Source organism: Cebus imitator, unplaced genomic scaffold (genome assembly GCF_001604975.1).
Source record: "Cebus imitator isolate Cc_AM_T3 unplaced genomic scaffold, Cebus_imitator-1.0 Scaffold79, whole genome shotgun sequence".
Taxonomy (NCBI): domain Eukaryota; kingdom Metazoa; phylum Chordata; class Mammalia; order Primates; family Cebidae; genus Cebus; species Cebus imitator.
The window spans coordinates 4713600-4728046 of record NW_016107394.1 but is presented as its reverse complement, the minus strand read 5'-3'; the positions used below and the strand labels follow the sequence as shown (position 1 = coordinate 4728046).

At 41.0% G+C, this 14447-nt stretch overlaps 1 protein-coding gene across 1 annotated transcript in view; it reads left to right on the top strand.

The window, feature by feature from the left end:
* Positions 1-14447, top strand: part of XRRA1 (X-ray radiation resistance associated 1) — a 108346-nt gene that overhangs the window by 25666 nt on the left and 68233 nt on the right. Inside the window, exons 7-8 of the mRNA XM_017532993.2 lie at positions 2427-2524; positions 7875-8008. Coding sequence (XP_017388482.1) covers positions 2427-2524; positions 7875-8008 — 232 coding nt within the window. The remainder of the gene's footprint in view (positions 1-2426; positions 2525-7874; positions 8009-14447) is intronic.

The window sequence follows — 14447 nt, the reverse complement described above, 5'->3', positions numbered from 1 at the left end:
TGTATAAAAATGTTTCTAAGCGTATAAAGTGCTACTGGGAGAGCATAAAACCTGTTATTCAGCAAATCCACAGCGACCCCTGCTGGGTATAAGGACTATGTGAATACTTGGCTTTTAGAAATGAGTGCATCTAGTCCTGATCTGGTGAGCTCCTAGTTTGTTGAGAGAAATGAACTCAAATACAGACAGAGCAGGATGAGGGGAGAGCAGTGAAAGAGAGAATTAGGAAATATTATGTAAGCGTATACTTGGGACTTCAAGTCAGGCCAGAATGTCAGGAGGAACTTCTGAGAAGAGGAGCACCTAAGCTGAGACCAAAAAAAAAAAAAAAAAAAAAGTGATTCAGGAATTAGAAGGGAAGAAGGCATTTCAGGCTGCTGGAGCATATGTGGAATGGCAGTGCCTGATCGGGAGACCGAAGAGGACTTGTATGTTTGCAAGGGATGCATGTAGGGGACAACTGAAACTAAAGAGATTGGCAGAGACTACATTATCAAGGGCCAGGAGTGAATTGGACATAGTGCTGCAGGCAAGAGAGAGCCTTGGAAGGGTTTTAAATAGAGAAGCTCAGCGGCAGCTGTGAGGAGAGTGGATTATAAAAGAAGAAGATGAGGGCCAGGAAACCTGGGAGATTGTTTTGGGTTTTTAGGGGAGGGGGGCTGAGGCCTGAGCCAGGATTGTGGCAAGAAGAGTGCAGGGGATTGAGAGATTCAGGAGGAGTAGAAACCACAGGACCTGGTAACTGATAGGAATGTAGGGAGAGGGAGGAATCAAGGGGCATTTCATCGAGACAGGGAACACTAGAGAAAAGGCAGGTTAGAGGGAAATACGTAAGTTCAGTTTAGTTGCATTGAGTTTGAGGATTGTTTTCAAAGAAGCATATGATGAGGTCCCTGCCCTTTAGGAGACTGTGGTCTGTCAGGAGCTTGGGCTTGAAATGCAAAGGCCAACAGGTATATGACAAGGTGTTCAACCTCACTTAATAATTACAATGGATCAAGATACTGTTTTCTGCATGTCAATTATTGGCAGATGTGAAAAGGACTGATGGCAGCCAACATTGGTAAGGAAATGGCTACTTTTGCATTGAACTGGGGAAGTATAGTAATTGGGATAACATCTTGGAGGTAATTCGGTAATGTTTCCTAAATTTAAAGTAGTCATTGCCTTTAATCTAGTAGTTTCACTTCCAGGAAATTATTCTATAGAAAACACTCGTACAAGGATGTTCATTGGAAACATCCTGAAAGCAGCCTTTTTATTAGGCTTTACTGAACATTCTGACTCACAAGACTACCATGGGCCATATTTAACATCAGGTTCACTTAGAAGGCTCTGAGTAATTCCATAGCGTTTGCCAGTGCAACAGCATCAGGAGTTTCTCTTCAATGGAGCTCCCCAAAGCCATCCATGAGGTATTCTTTGTGCTCTCCCCACCCGCAGTGTCAGCTCAGGTACAAGACAGACTGTCATTGGGTGGATGCAAAAGCCACCCTGGCTTAGAAATTTCATTGCCCGCAGGAACCAATATACGTTGTAACACTTATAGGCATAGCTACTAGAGTTTTGCAAAGGATATGTCCAATTGTAGGAGTCACTGCACACAGGGAAGTCCAAAATTATGGTGCCCCCTTCAGGTGTTTATCATTCATTTACAGTTTCTCCTAGCCTAGATGCAATTTACCAACCTAGGGTGATTTTAACAGCAAGTGATACCACCTGGAAATGCAGTTACCAGAGGAACAGGGCTAGAGAAAGTTCAGTTCTTATTCAAAGGGAGAAAAGTTTTCGTACCTTTTATTCATATAGCCTAAAGGCTATTGATAGGAAAATTGATTAGTAAACTAGGATATGTCTATAGTGTAGAACATCGGAAGACATTAGGTATATCTATATGTTTTGACATGGAATAATCTTTAAGTCATACTGTTAAGGGAAAAAGCAAGTCAGTACAATGTGTACAGTATGACTTTTTGTTAAAAGAACTATATGTGTGTATTTTGATATATACATGAGAAAAAGGTGAGTGCTATTATGAAACTTTTAATACTTGTCTCTGGATGTTGGGATTAACCAGCTTTTATTTTTCTTTGATATTTGACTATTTTTGGTAGTCATGTTTTAATTTTTGTAATCAGGATTAATAAAGATAATTTTTAAAATGGGCTTTGCTGTTGAGCAGACTTGGATTCAATCCTCGGCTCTTTCACTTACCAGCAATTCCATTTCTGGCAAATCACTTAGCTTGGCTGAGCCTTAGCCATAGAATGGAAATAATAATCCCTATTTTTCTGGGTTGTTAGAGATTTAGAGGCCATGTATGTAAAGTACCTAACCTAGTAGAGACACAGTAAATGATAATTATTAATATCTTTCTCTTAAGTGGTTTACAAGCTGCAGACACTCTCTTTCTCCTCCCCGTGTAGAGACATTTCACACGTTTCCAGCCCTAAAGGAACTGGATCTCGCATTTAATGGCATCAAAACAATCTACGTGGAATATGGAGACTTTAACTTATTGGAGGTAAGTTGGAGGCAGGGAATTTTTGGTGCCCACCACTTCCCCTGTAAGGAATGAGTATAGAGTTTTACTTATTATAACTATTGAGAAGGGGCCTGCTGGGCCTGTACATCCAGGATCTTGCTTTATTTCTGGCCTCCAGGGAGCGTGGGGGTGGGAGTCGTAAGGGTAGTGATATTGATGGAGGTGGTGGTGATGGTAGTAGTTACAGCAAATAGTTGATAACCAAAGACTTAACCATTGTGCATGGTCCTGGAAAATAAATGCCTAAGATCACGTCCAAGGGAGTCTGTGAAGACAAGTGAGTTTTAAAACAGAGTATTATAGGAGGGAGAGCTTGAAGGGAGATCTGGATCTAGTTGGGTTTGAGGAGCCATGGAGCTTAAGAGCTAGGTGTAGCAGATTGGACCAGTTGAACTAGAGACATGATAGACTGATTCCAGAGTCTCATCCGGTCTAAGTGAACTGGATCAGTCTCAGTGGCTGTGATAGAACAGGCTGTAAGCCTAGTTCATAAGCTCACAGATGAGTATGAATGGGAATCCTATGGCAGAGTCTTGAACATTTGTACATTCGCAGCTGTTCTCCAAATCCCAAATTAGAAAATACAGAAAATTTTGTTTGCATTCTTGGTTTTCTCCTAAATTTTCCCATAGTCATGCATTTTCCACGCATGTCTTCATACTTCAAGCTGATGATTACTTCTTCAGCTTTCATGAAGACTTGTGGACCACTTTTCACAAAGGAACAAAGCTTTGTCACTACCTGAGAGTCACTGCACATGTGGAGAGAAAAGGACAACAAAGGTAAAGCCACATGTGGGTCTGGGCATCTGACAAGCTCACTCACTGAATAACAGACTCTTCTCCACATGCTGGAGTAGTGGTTCAGAGTCAAATCTCAGCAAAATGTCTGCATGTTATGAGGCTTGAGGTTGACCCCAAAGAGCTGTTAACCTAAATGATTTCATCTGCAAACATCAAGGGTCAGCCATTCTTCACAAAAGCCTCACTTAACCTGGTCTTGTCAGTGAGAGGGACCTTCTACAAGAGTGAGTTTTTCAGAGTTGATGGCCGTCATATGCCAAAGTTTTAAAAGGTTGTAATCTCTTTGGATAGCCATCTTCCTAAAATGGATTATATGTCTTTGCATTGGGAAAGCATATTCTGCTGACTGTAATGGAACCTTCTTCCCATGGTCTCAAGTCATATTGAAGATAGCAGTAATTTACTATGATTTGGGACAAAAGTAGTCCTTGTACTTGTCCAGGAAGCAAAGCTCTTGAAAGTCCAATAAAATAGAGAGTAAATTTACAACAACTGATGCATTTTTTTTTTGCCGTGTTAATAAATATTTAGTAGTAGATTTTGGAATAGACAGTGGGAAACCGGTTTCAGATGGTCTAGAGATACAGGGAGCCACGTCCCTGATCTTTGAGCCTGGGAGCTTCTTAAGAACTTCCATTTATTTGTTCTTTACTTTTTCAAAGAGTAGTCGTTGAGCTCCTGTGCTGTGCATTGTGCCATGCATCTTGTCTTCTTCACCCCTGCCATTTCAAACCCCTGTTTCAAGTGCCAATGGGCTGGGGGAAAGAGACGTGACTACAGGCTCTGACCCTACAACTGACTAGCTTGGATCTAGTGGTTGATCATGAGTGACTTTTTTGGAGGCCTTACTTTACTTTATAGTGGGATCCCATCTGATGAAGATGATTTATGCAGCGGACCTACCCTTACAAAAGGGTATTTATTTACGTAAGAGAGCAGACCAAAGTTTAAGATGCTGAATATAAATGAAAACAGGAAATCTCTTGCCCAGCCATTTGTTTTCATCTGTCTGTGATTTGTAAGGGCTCCCTAAGAAGAAAGATAAACCTGTCAAATATCCTGAATTTGCAGCTCACAGTAATGAATATTTTGATGTATAATAAAACTTGATGTGACTCAGCAGATATAGTAGCCAGGTTAGGAATCTTCTGTTCTTGTTTGCCAAAAAGGCTGCCCCAGGAGGCAAAACCAGGATAGAATTCTTCAGAAGTCAATTTAGAAAAACTTAACTTTGCCATGGTTTGATTCTTGGCTTACAGATCTGAAAAAGGTTCAGCTGGAGCTCTGCCCTGGCAGTCAGAAGACCTTCTTTTGTCTAGATTTTGCCAGTACTTTGCCATGCCTACCTGGCCAAACATCGTACGCTCTCTGGGACTAACATTTTCCCTCTGTAAATTCTGGGCCAGCTCTGAAATTCTGTGGTCCATGATTCTAAGGCTATTCATTTCTTTGAGCTGCCCTTAATTCTATAGAAAGCAAGTTTGGATCCTACATTAAATAGCCAAAGTAGCTAGACTGAGGTCAGCAAACCTTTTCTGTACAACAGGCCAGACAGTAAATATTTTAGGCTTTGTGGTTCATATGGTCATAACTAGTCATAATGCTGCTGTTGGATAATGGAAAACAGCCATAGACAATACATAAACAAATGAGAAATAAGCATGGCTGTGTTCCAATAAAACTTTATTTATTTTAATTATTTATTTTTGAAACAGTCTCACCCTGTCACCGAGGCTGGAGTAAGTGGCACGATCTTGGCTCACTGCATCCTCCATTTCCCATGTTCGAGCAATTCTGTGCCTCAGCCTCCCAAGTAGCTGGGATTACAGGCATGCACTACCACAGCCGGCTAATTTTTGTATTTTTGGTAGAGACGGGGTTTCACCATGTTGGCCAAGCTATTCTCAAACTCCTGTCCTCAAGTGATCTGCCCACCTTGGACTCCCAAAGTGCTGGGATTATAGGCATGAGCTACTGTGCCCAGCCTAAAACTTTATTTATGACACCGAAATCTGAACTTTACATAATTTGCACATGAAACATACTCTTATTCTTTTTTTTATTTTTTTCAACCATTTAAAAATGTAAAAATTGGCCGGGCAGGGTGGCTCATACGTATAATCCCAGCACTTTGGGAGGCCAGGGCAGGAGGATCACTTGAGCCCAGGGGTTCAAGACCAGCCTGGGAACAAAATGAGACCTTGTCTCTACAGAAATCAAAAAATTAGCATGGTAGTGCACACCTGTGGTCCCAGCTACACAGAAGGCTGAGGCAGGAGGATCACTTGAGCCCCGCAGCTTGAGGCTTCAGTGAGCCATATTACACCACTGGGTGACAGAATGAGACTCTGTCTCAAAAAGAAAAAGCAAAAATTATTCTTAGTTCATAAGTTATACAAAATACCAACCGGCCAGCTTCTGAGCTAGAACCCTAAGGAAATGGCTCTATATGGTTGGAATAGAGACTGAGACATAGTAGAGTATAGTGATATGTGAACCTGGAGAGGTAGCAGAAGAGAGACTGGGGAAAACCTTGGAAACTTTCCTGAGGAGCTTAAACCTTATGGAGACTAGGGATCCATTGAAGGTTTTTAAGCTAAGTGATAGGGTCAGAACTGCATTTAGAAAAACCATACTGGCTTCTGTGTAAAAAATAGATTGGAGAGAACAAGTATGAGAGATATTAAGGAGGTAGATAGAATCCATAGGCTGACTGTTCACATATGAGTATGAGGGAGAGAATGTTCCCTACATTTCCCTGTGTTTATCTAAGGCACCCTTCTCTATTTGCTCCAGCCAAGTGGGTTTGCCTCATTGTCTGAATCCTCAAACCTTGGAAGTTGCTGATGGTGGCATGAACTCAGTGCTTCTGTAGTGCTTGGCTAATCTTACCAAGCCATTTCTTATACCATGGACTTCAGTCATACCCAAACCATTCACTGTTCTCAGAACAAGCAAGGCTGCCTCCTGCCTCCTGGCTTCTATACATGCCACTTGCTGCCCTGAATGTCTCTTTGCCCTTAACAATTTGGTAAATACCTATTGATCTCTGAGGACAGCTCAAATGTTACCTACCCTGTGAAGCCTGTCCTTATCCCCTGATAGACCTGAACTTTTCCTTCCTTTGTGCCCTGATTGGTCTGTCTTCAGGCATCTATCCCAGCAGCACTGTTACTTAATGAACATATACATGTATTTAGCAGAGTAGGCTGGGAGCTCCTAAAGGGCAGGGACAAGTACAAAGTAAGCCTTATGCATAGGGTTGAGGAATGAACAGATGCTGTTGATGATGACGATGACAGCCAACATTAACTAAGTATTTGCTGTATACTAGACTCCAGGATAAAGGCTTTATCTACATAAGAACCACTTATTTCTACTTTAGATGTAAGGAAACCCAGATTAAGTAATTTGCCTAATATCACATTGTTAAGACTTACGCTCAGGTCTGCAGAGCCCATCAGTTAATTATTGCTCTAGAGTCAGACCAAACCCAGACCTTCTCTGATGGTAACCTGCAGCGCATATATGTCTGACCAAAGATTTGCTCCTTTACCAATTGAATAAGATGCTGAAACTAATCCCGTTCAATAGACTTCAATGTATGTTGAGGAGAGGGGCACAGGGAAGCACATAAGAAATAGCGGTGCATGGAAGGGGGCCAACTTGTATATAGAGTGAGTGTCTACAGAGGCTTAGGAGAAGGAAAATAAATATTGGACAGATGTCATTTATCATGATGGTCTTTGTCTCTGGAGAGAAACAGTTTTCTGACTGAACCCTTGGCCTCTTGACCCCAGTTAACTGTCTCATGAATCCAGATGGCCAGTAAGAAGGTGGCCAATAATAGGTTGACAATTCGGGATTATTGTCCTCATAAGCCAGTTTTTTTCAGCTCATTTTTTATGTGCACCTACTTTGTGCCAGGTCCTATGCTAAGTTACAAGGACACAGTGCTACAGTGGCATGGCACTTGACCTCACAGTCCTCCAAGTGCCAGTTTATGATCTAGTCCACCACTGTGTGCCAGGCACTATGCTAGGCATATCCATATGCCAGATACCTGGCGGACTTTGGTAAGTAACCCGAGAGCAGTTTAGATAAAGCACTTCAAGTTAGGGGAGGTAGAGACTCCATCTGTCTGGGGAATTGGGAAAGTTTTACAAGGAAGCAGCTGCTTTTGAACTGTTTTTTTGGGGCTTGGATTAGGATACATGGAAGAAGAGCACTGCTGTTTAAGCGAAAAGCACAAGCAGAGATCTATAGGTGGATGAAGCAAAGAGTGGGCAGGAGTCTATTTGCCCAGCACTACAGGATAAACAAAGATTTGTAGTGGCAACTAAGGCTAGAAATCGGTTGGGTACTGACTCTAGTAGACCTTGAATGTTAATCCAGAGAGCCAGGAAGGTTTTGTCCTATAGGCGATGGGGCACTCTAGAAAGTAGCTCCCACCTCATATATGAACATCACTGTGACACTGTGACACAGAGTGCTTATCTTCCCCAACTTTTATCTTTGCATGGCAGTTCTTGGACCTTTCCTTCAACAGCCTGACTGCAGAGGCCATCTGTGATTTGGGGATTCTGCCACACCTCCGTGTCCTGCTCCTCACAGGCAATGGCCTCACCTCCCTGCCACCCAATTTGGCCGTCGCAGAGCAGTAAGTTCTACCTCCTAGAGTCTGTTCTGTGTTTTTGTGTACAAATATCCAAGGAAATAACCCATAGCAGCTTGGGGGTGCCATAAAGACAGGATGTAAGTGCTCAAAGCAGGGATAATGCCACCTACTGAAGCTCCCAGAAAGGCCTCAGACATATGCCCCCAATTTCCCTTGTGCTGTTAGGAGAGATCCAGGTGTTTGGAAAGCCACTTTCCCTGCCTCTGATTGGTCATCTGTAAATTGTCTTGCCAGATGATTCTCCTTCACAAGCCCTCTGCTTCAGCTCAGTAAGTCTGTTCCCTGGTCTCTAGATAAGCTTTGTACATTCCCACTCTGCACCTTTGCTGAGGCTATTCCTTCTGGCTGGTCCTTCCTCTCTTAATAGTAGCAAAAACACATGTGTAGTACCTACTATGTGCCAGACACTGTTCTCAGCACTATATATGTTAACTCATTAAATCCTCCTAACGGCTCTGTGAGGTAGGTATCCTATTATTATCCCCATTTTTTAAATGAGGAAATAAGTATAGACATTTAAGTAACTTGCCCAAAGTTGCAAAGCTAGTTAGTAACAGAGCCAGGATTTGAACCACATCAACCGGACTCCAGAGACCATACTCACGACCATTATATTATATTCTTACATAGATTCTGTACATTTTCTACGGCCCAGCTCAGACCTTCCTCTTTTCCCTACCAGGAGCCTTCTCTGACTGCTTTAGCCCATGCCTCTTAATCCCTTCTCTAAGGATCAGTTTAATTTGGTGTTTCCCAGTTAATTTAGTGCTTGGCATATTCTATTGTGGCTTATGCCTAATGTATATATGTATATGTGTAATAAGTTACTTAGATAGATTTTATATAGTGATAATGGTGGTTGGTTAGTTACTCAAGGGGGTTGGGATAATAGTAGTATCATTTAATAAGGGTTTCATTAGTTAGGGTTGTTTTGTTTGCAAGTAACAGAAATCCATTTCAAAGTAGCTTAAAAAAGGGAATTTATTGGTTCATGTATCTGAAAAATCCTAAGTTAAATCTGCTGGATGCTTTGGCTGGATATAGGTGCACAGGATGTTGTCAGGTCTCTGTGTGCATCTCTATTTCTTGAGCATGTGTGCGACTTCTGTTACTCTGTCACTTGTTCTGTCATACACATGCAGATACCTTTGTTTTCCTTGGTGTTGGCTTCTTTTTTTTTTTTTTTTTTTTTTTTTTTTTTTTTTTTTTTTTTTTTTTTTTATTTGATGTATTTGACAATCAGTGGTTCTCATCGACATTGACTATAGATTTTTGAAAGTGGTAACAGGTACATAGGTAACCAAAGTATAGAGCTTAGTTGGTGAATCTTCATCCTCATTATGTTTTATGGACAATCACACAATGGATTAGGTATAGAACATTCCTTATTTCTTTGGCCCAGACAGCTTTGCTGAGCCTGGTATCAACGTGCACATCTGGAGTTCCCATCTCATTCATAGCAAACTTCTGAATCTGTCTGAGTGCCTGAGGGGCATGCTTCTTGAAGCCCACTCCATGGATGTGCTTATGAACGTCGATATTGTATTCTCGGGTCACTATCTTATTGATGGCAGAATGGCCCTTTTTCTTCTCGCCACCTTCTTTGTGGAATCCTGGCTTCATTTGTAGGTAGGCTTTCTCCACAAGTCAGTCAGGCTATAGACAGAAATACAAAAACCACTTAAGATATTGCAGATAGATCGGATTTATTGGTTTATTGATTGGTTTACTCATTTATTCTCGGTAGGGAGGGGTAATTGGTATTTTGTCATGGAAATTTTTAAACACATAAAATTAGAGTCAATCTTAAAATTGACTCCGGGTGCCTATCACCAACAGTTATCACCTGACAGTTATCAAGGTTATGGCCAATCTTGTTTGATCTATGCCCCTACCATACCCTATCCTAGAATATTCTTAAGAAAAATATCATACATAGCCATAAATGTTTCATCTATAAATATTCCAGTTTGTAGCTCTAAAAGATAAGCATGCTTAAAAATCATACCCAGAGAACCATTATTCCACCTAAAATATCACCAGTGATAAAGAAAGGGAATTGGTTACATGGCTGTTAGAATGGATGGAAGAGCTAAGTGGAGAAGAGGGGTATGAGAAGAACAAAGAGGAAGAATGGTTGATAACCAGAGATCAGAAGCTACAATACCACTAAACTGAAGTCACCAAGTCTATACCCACTGCTGGGCTTTTATGGTGTCGCTGTAATTCTGGATGTGCTAAAGATGTGATGCCTCAACCAAGGCTGGAATCTCTGCCAGCACAGCTCCGTGGTTAGTGCTGCCATTGCTACTGCACTGTCACTGCTGCTTCTTACAGGAATGCTATCAGAAGCCAAGCAAGAGAGTTTCTTCTCCCTTGCTCTGGCCTTCCAGTCTCTCATGAATCCCTTCTATTGGCAATATCCAACTGGAAACTAATTGGAAAGGCAGTCTGGGAAGTGTAGGTAAGGAGGTGGCTCCAGCCCCTTAAAATACATAGAAGAACACAGAGGGAAAGGATGAAGGCTGAGAGCAAACAGGCAGATGACTGGCACCATTCAACCCTTGGAACACCAATATCTGCTCTCCTACTTCCCACCATATTTAATTTCCATGCAACAGTAGCAACCACAACATGCTTTTACCTAACACAAAGGAACTCTTCCTCTTACACTGAAAACACTTTCACCATCCTCTCAAGAAGGATGAGACACAGTTTCATCAGTTACTGTGGCTGTCTCTGGATGATATTTTCTCCTCTAAAGAAATTTACGGATATTTTATATCCTGAAAACTAAGTTGTAAAGTTAGTCACCACTAGCAGTTTAAGTGTGCATGCAAGTATACACACACACACACACACACACACACACACACACACACACACACACACAGAGAGAAAGGAAGAAAATGCACATGAAAATATGCATAGTTGCTACAGTCATCTTTTCCTAACTGGTCAGGAAGCCATAGTGGATATCTGTAAATACTTTTTTCCATCACCTCTTCAATGTTCCTTTGTCCTAGTCCAGCACCTTGGCCGGTTGGGGTTCTTTAACTGATGTGGTCTTCTGAACCTTCACTCCTGAAGGGTCTGAGTCCTTAAAGGTCCTGCTTTTACTGGGTTGCTACAGTCTTCATCAAAAGACTAAAAGACATGGAACTTCTTAGAGGAGCACCAGATAGTACTCTGGATCCCAAAGATACTCTTTTTTGACCTCAAGGTATAACAGCAATTATATTTATTTTTAGAAACAGTATCAGTTACCTAGCCAGTAGGATGAATCCCTCTTTGACTATTGGTTCAGAGGAATGAGAAACGCAAGTGGCCAGTAGCAATCACAACTTCCACTTCAGTGGAACTATGATTGTCTCCTGGTAAAAGTACCTCCTTAGGAACTAAGACCTATAAATCAGAAGTGCTCAAAATTGTAGAATGAGAATCAAAATTCTGCAAGTGGACTATTAGATATAATTGTAAGAGGAGCTACTCTCATTTCCATTAATTCTTAGGTACTTAGGTGGTGGTAATGAGAAAAACAGTATCAGTTTTGGTTGCTGGTTTACATGACACCCTATGCTGTTAAGTTAGGATCCCAACTTCCCTAACTATATCTAACTGGTATAGTAGATAAATAATCAAAGACTATTTCACTAGAGAATTCTGGGAAGATGATAGAGTAGGAAGCACCAAGAATCTGTCTCCTCATTTAGACAACAATTTCATTGGCAGAATCAGTCTGATATAACAATGTTGAAACTCTGGAGTCTATTAAAAGTTTGCATCTGCTAGGAGAAGATTTGGATGACAAACTGCAGCTAATTTCAGTCAATTACAGCTCTTAACCCAGCTCTTAACCCATAACTCCCAATCTCATGGTTCAAATTTTAAACCTGAAAATTAGAATATGAAATATATTCCTGGGGCAACTCACATGCAGCTTGCAGGAGCCAGGGTGGGCAAAAAGATCCTTGTCCTCCAAATTTTAGAGATTTGTGCTCTGATCACTGAGTGCTACTTCTGATCATTGAGGTGCAGACACAGAGGCACACAACCATAGTTGTATACCATCTACAACTGTTGTAAGCCCCTTCTGCTCCAGCTGAAGAGACTTCCAGGGAATTTAAAGGACTTCCTTTCTTAGTCCCCATTCCACCCTCACCCCCCAGCTTTTGGGAGCCAGACATTAAAGTCTGGGACATTCAAAAGCAACTGCATATACAAAGGAAATTAGAATGTCACCACACAAAACCAGAGAAGCACACAGGCTTAGAAAGACCTGAGAAGACCCTACATTTACACCTCAGCCTGATCCTTGACACAGAGACAACTTACAATAATCAAACACAAAACAATAACAACAAAAAAAAATATCAAACCCTATAAAGGTGAGAATCTGATTTCTAGAGTTACCATTTTAATAGATTCAAATATCCAGCTTTCAACAAAAATCACAAAGCATACAAAGAAACAGAAAAATATGGCCCATCCAAAGGAAAACATTAACCAACAGAAACTATCCCTGAGAAAGGGAGGACTTACTAGGTAAAGACTTTAAAACAATTGTCTTAAAGGTTTATAAAGAACTAATGGAAAATATGACTAAAGTCAAAAATATGATGTATTAACAAAAAGGAAATATCAACAAACAGATTGACAACCTAAAAAGAAAACAAACAAAAAAGAAATTTTAAACTGGAAAATTAGAATAAGAAATAAGGCCAGGCACAGTGGTTCATGCCTGTAATCCCAGCACTTTGGAGGGCTCAAGTGGGTGGATCACAAGGTCAGGAGTTCGAGACTAGGCTGGCCAACACAATGAAACCCCCTCTCTACTAAAAATACAAAAATTAGTGGGGAATGGTGGCATGTGTCTGTTAGCCCAGCCACTCAGGAGGCTGAGACAGGAGAATTGTTTGAACCTGGGAGGTGGAGGTTGCAGTGAGCCATCATGCCACTGTACTCCAGCCTGGGTAACAGAGCAAGACTTAATCTAATGAAAAAAAAAAAAAGAAATGAAAAATTCACTAGAGAGATTCAGAGGCAGATTCAAGCAGTCAGAAGAAATAATCAGCAAAGCTGAAGATAGAACAGTTAAATTTATCAAATCAGAGAAAGAAAAAGTAAAAAAAGATTGACTTAAAAAAGCCTAAGGGACCTGTGGGATACCATCAAACCAACCAACCTATGTATTATGAAAGTCCCAGAAGGAGAAGAGAGAAAGCACAGAGAGATTATTTCAAGAAATAATAGCCTAAAACTTTCCAGGTTTGATGAATGACATGAATATAAACATACATGGAGCTCAGTGGACTCCATGGTAGGATGAACTCAGAGACCTCCACTGAGTCATATTATAATTAGACTGTTAAAAGACAGGATCTTGAAAGCACTGAGAGAGAAGCAACTCATCACACACAAGGAATCTTCAGTATGAATATCAGCAGACTTTTGTCAGAAAGTTTCAAGGCCAGAAGGCAGTGGGCTGATATATTAAATATTTAATGTGCTAAAAGAAAAGAAAAACTGTCAACTAGGAATCCTACATCCAGCAGAAGTGTCCTTTCAAAGTGCAGAAGAAATTAAGACATTCCCAGATAAACAAAAGGCAAAAAAATTCATTACCACCAGTCCCGCCCTGCATAAATATTAGAGGAAGTCTTGCAGGTTGAAATGAAAGGTTGCTAGACAGTAACTCAAAACTGTAAGATGAAATAAAGCTCTCATTAGAGGTTAATGCATGGGCAATTACAAAAGCTAATATTATTGTAACAACAGTTTGTAATTCTACTTATAGAATATTGTGGGCAATGTGCCGTAAGTGGAATAGACTATATTCTATAGATTATTATTATTCAATTCTATAGATTATATAGGTGGCTATATAATCCCTCTAGAAATGGTGCCATATGAGGGGCTCAGCAGTGGCCTCTGCCATTGGCAGGTTGAGTACTCGGCAGGGGTCATAACCAGATTTGCTTTGGTGAAAGGAAGTGGGTAGCCTTCATCCCTGTCGCCAAGGGAAAGAGGGCAACTGACATTCATGGAATGGGTCACCTTAACTTCCTGACCATTGAGAGTCTCCTCTGCAGGGAATAGTCTTGGGGAAACAGTCACATGAGACACAAATCATCTTCATACTCTATTCTGAGAAGTTAGGTCACAGAATTTCTCTGTGTATTTCCTCTCAGCAGCTTTCCCATATTCTTTCCAAGCTTTGACTATTCAGCTAAACTATCAGCCGCTGCCCATGAATCAGTGTAGATCTGTACTTCTGGCTGTCTCTCTGACCAAGCAAGTGGCCAGTCAGATATATTGCTTTAAGTTCTGCCTACTTAGAAGATTTTCTTCCCCTGTCTTTTTGGTCACTCCTGTGGGGGGCTATAATATTGTAATAGTCTACTTTGGGAAGGTATCAGCA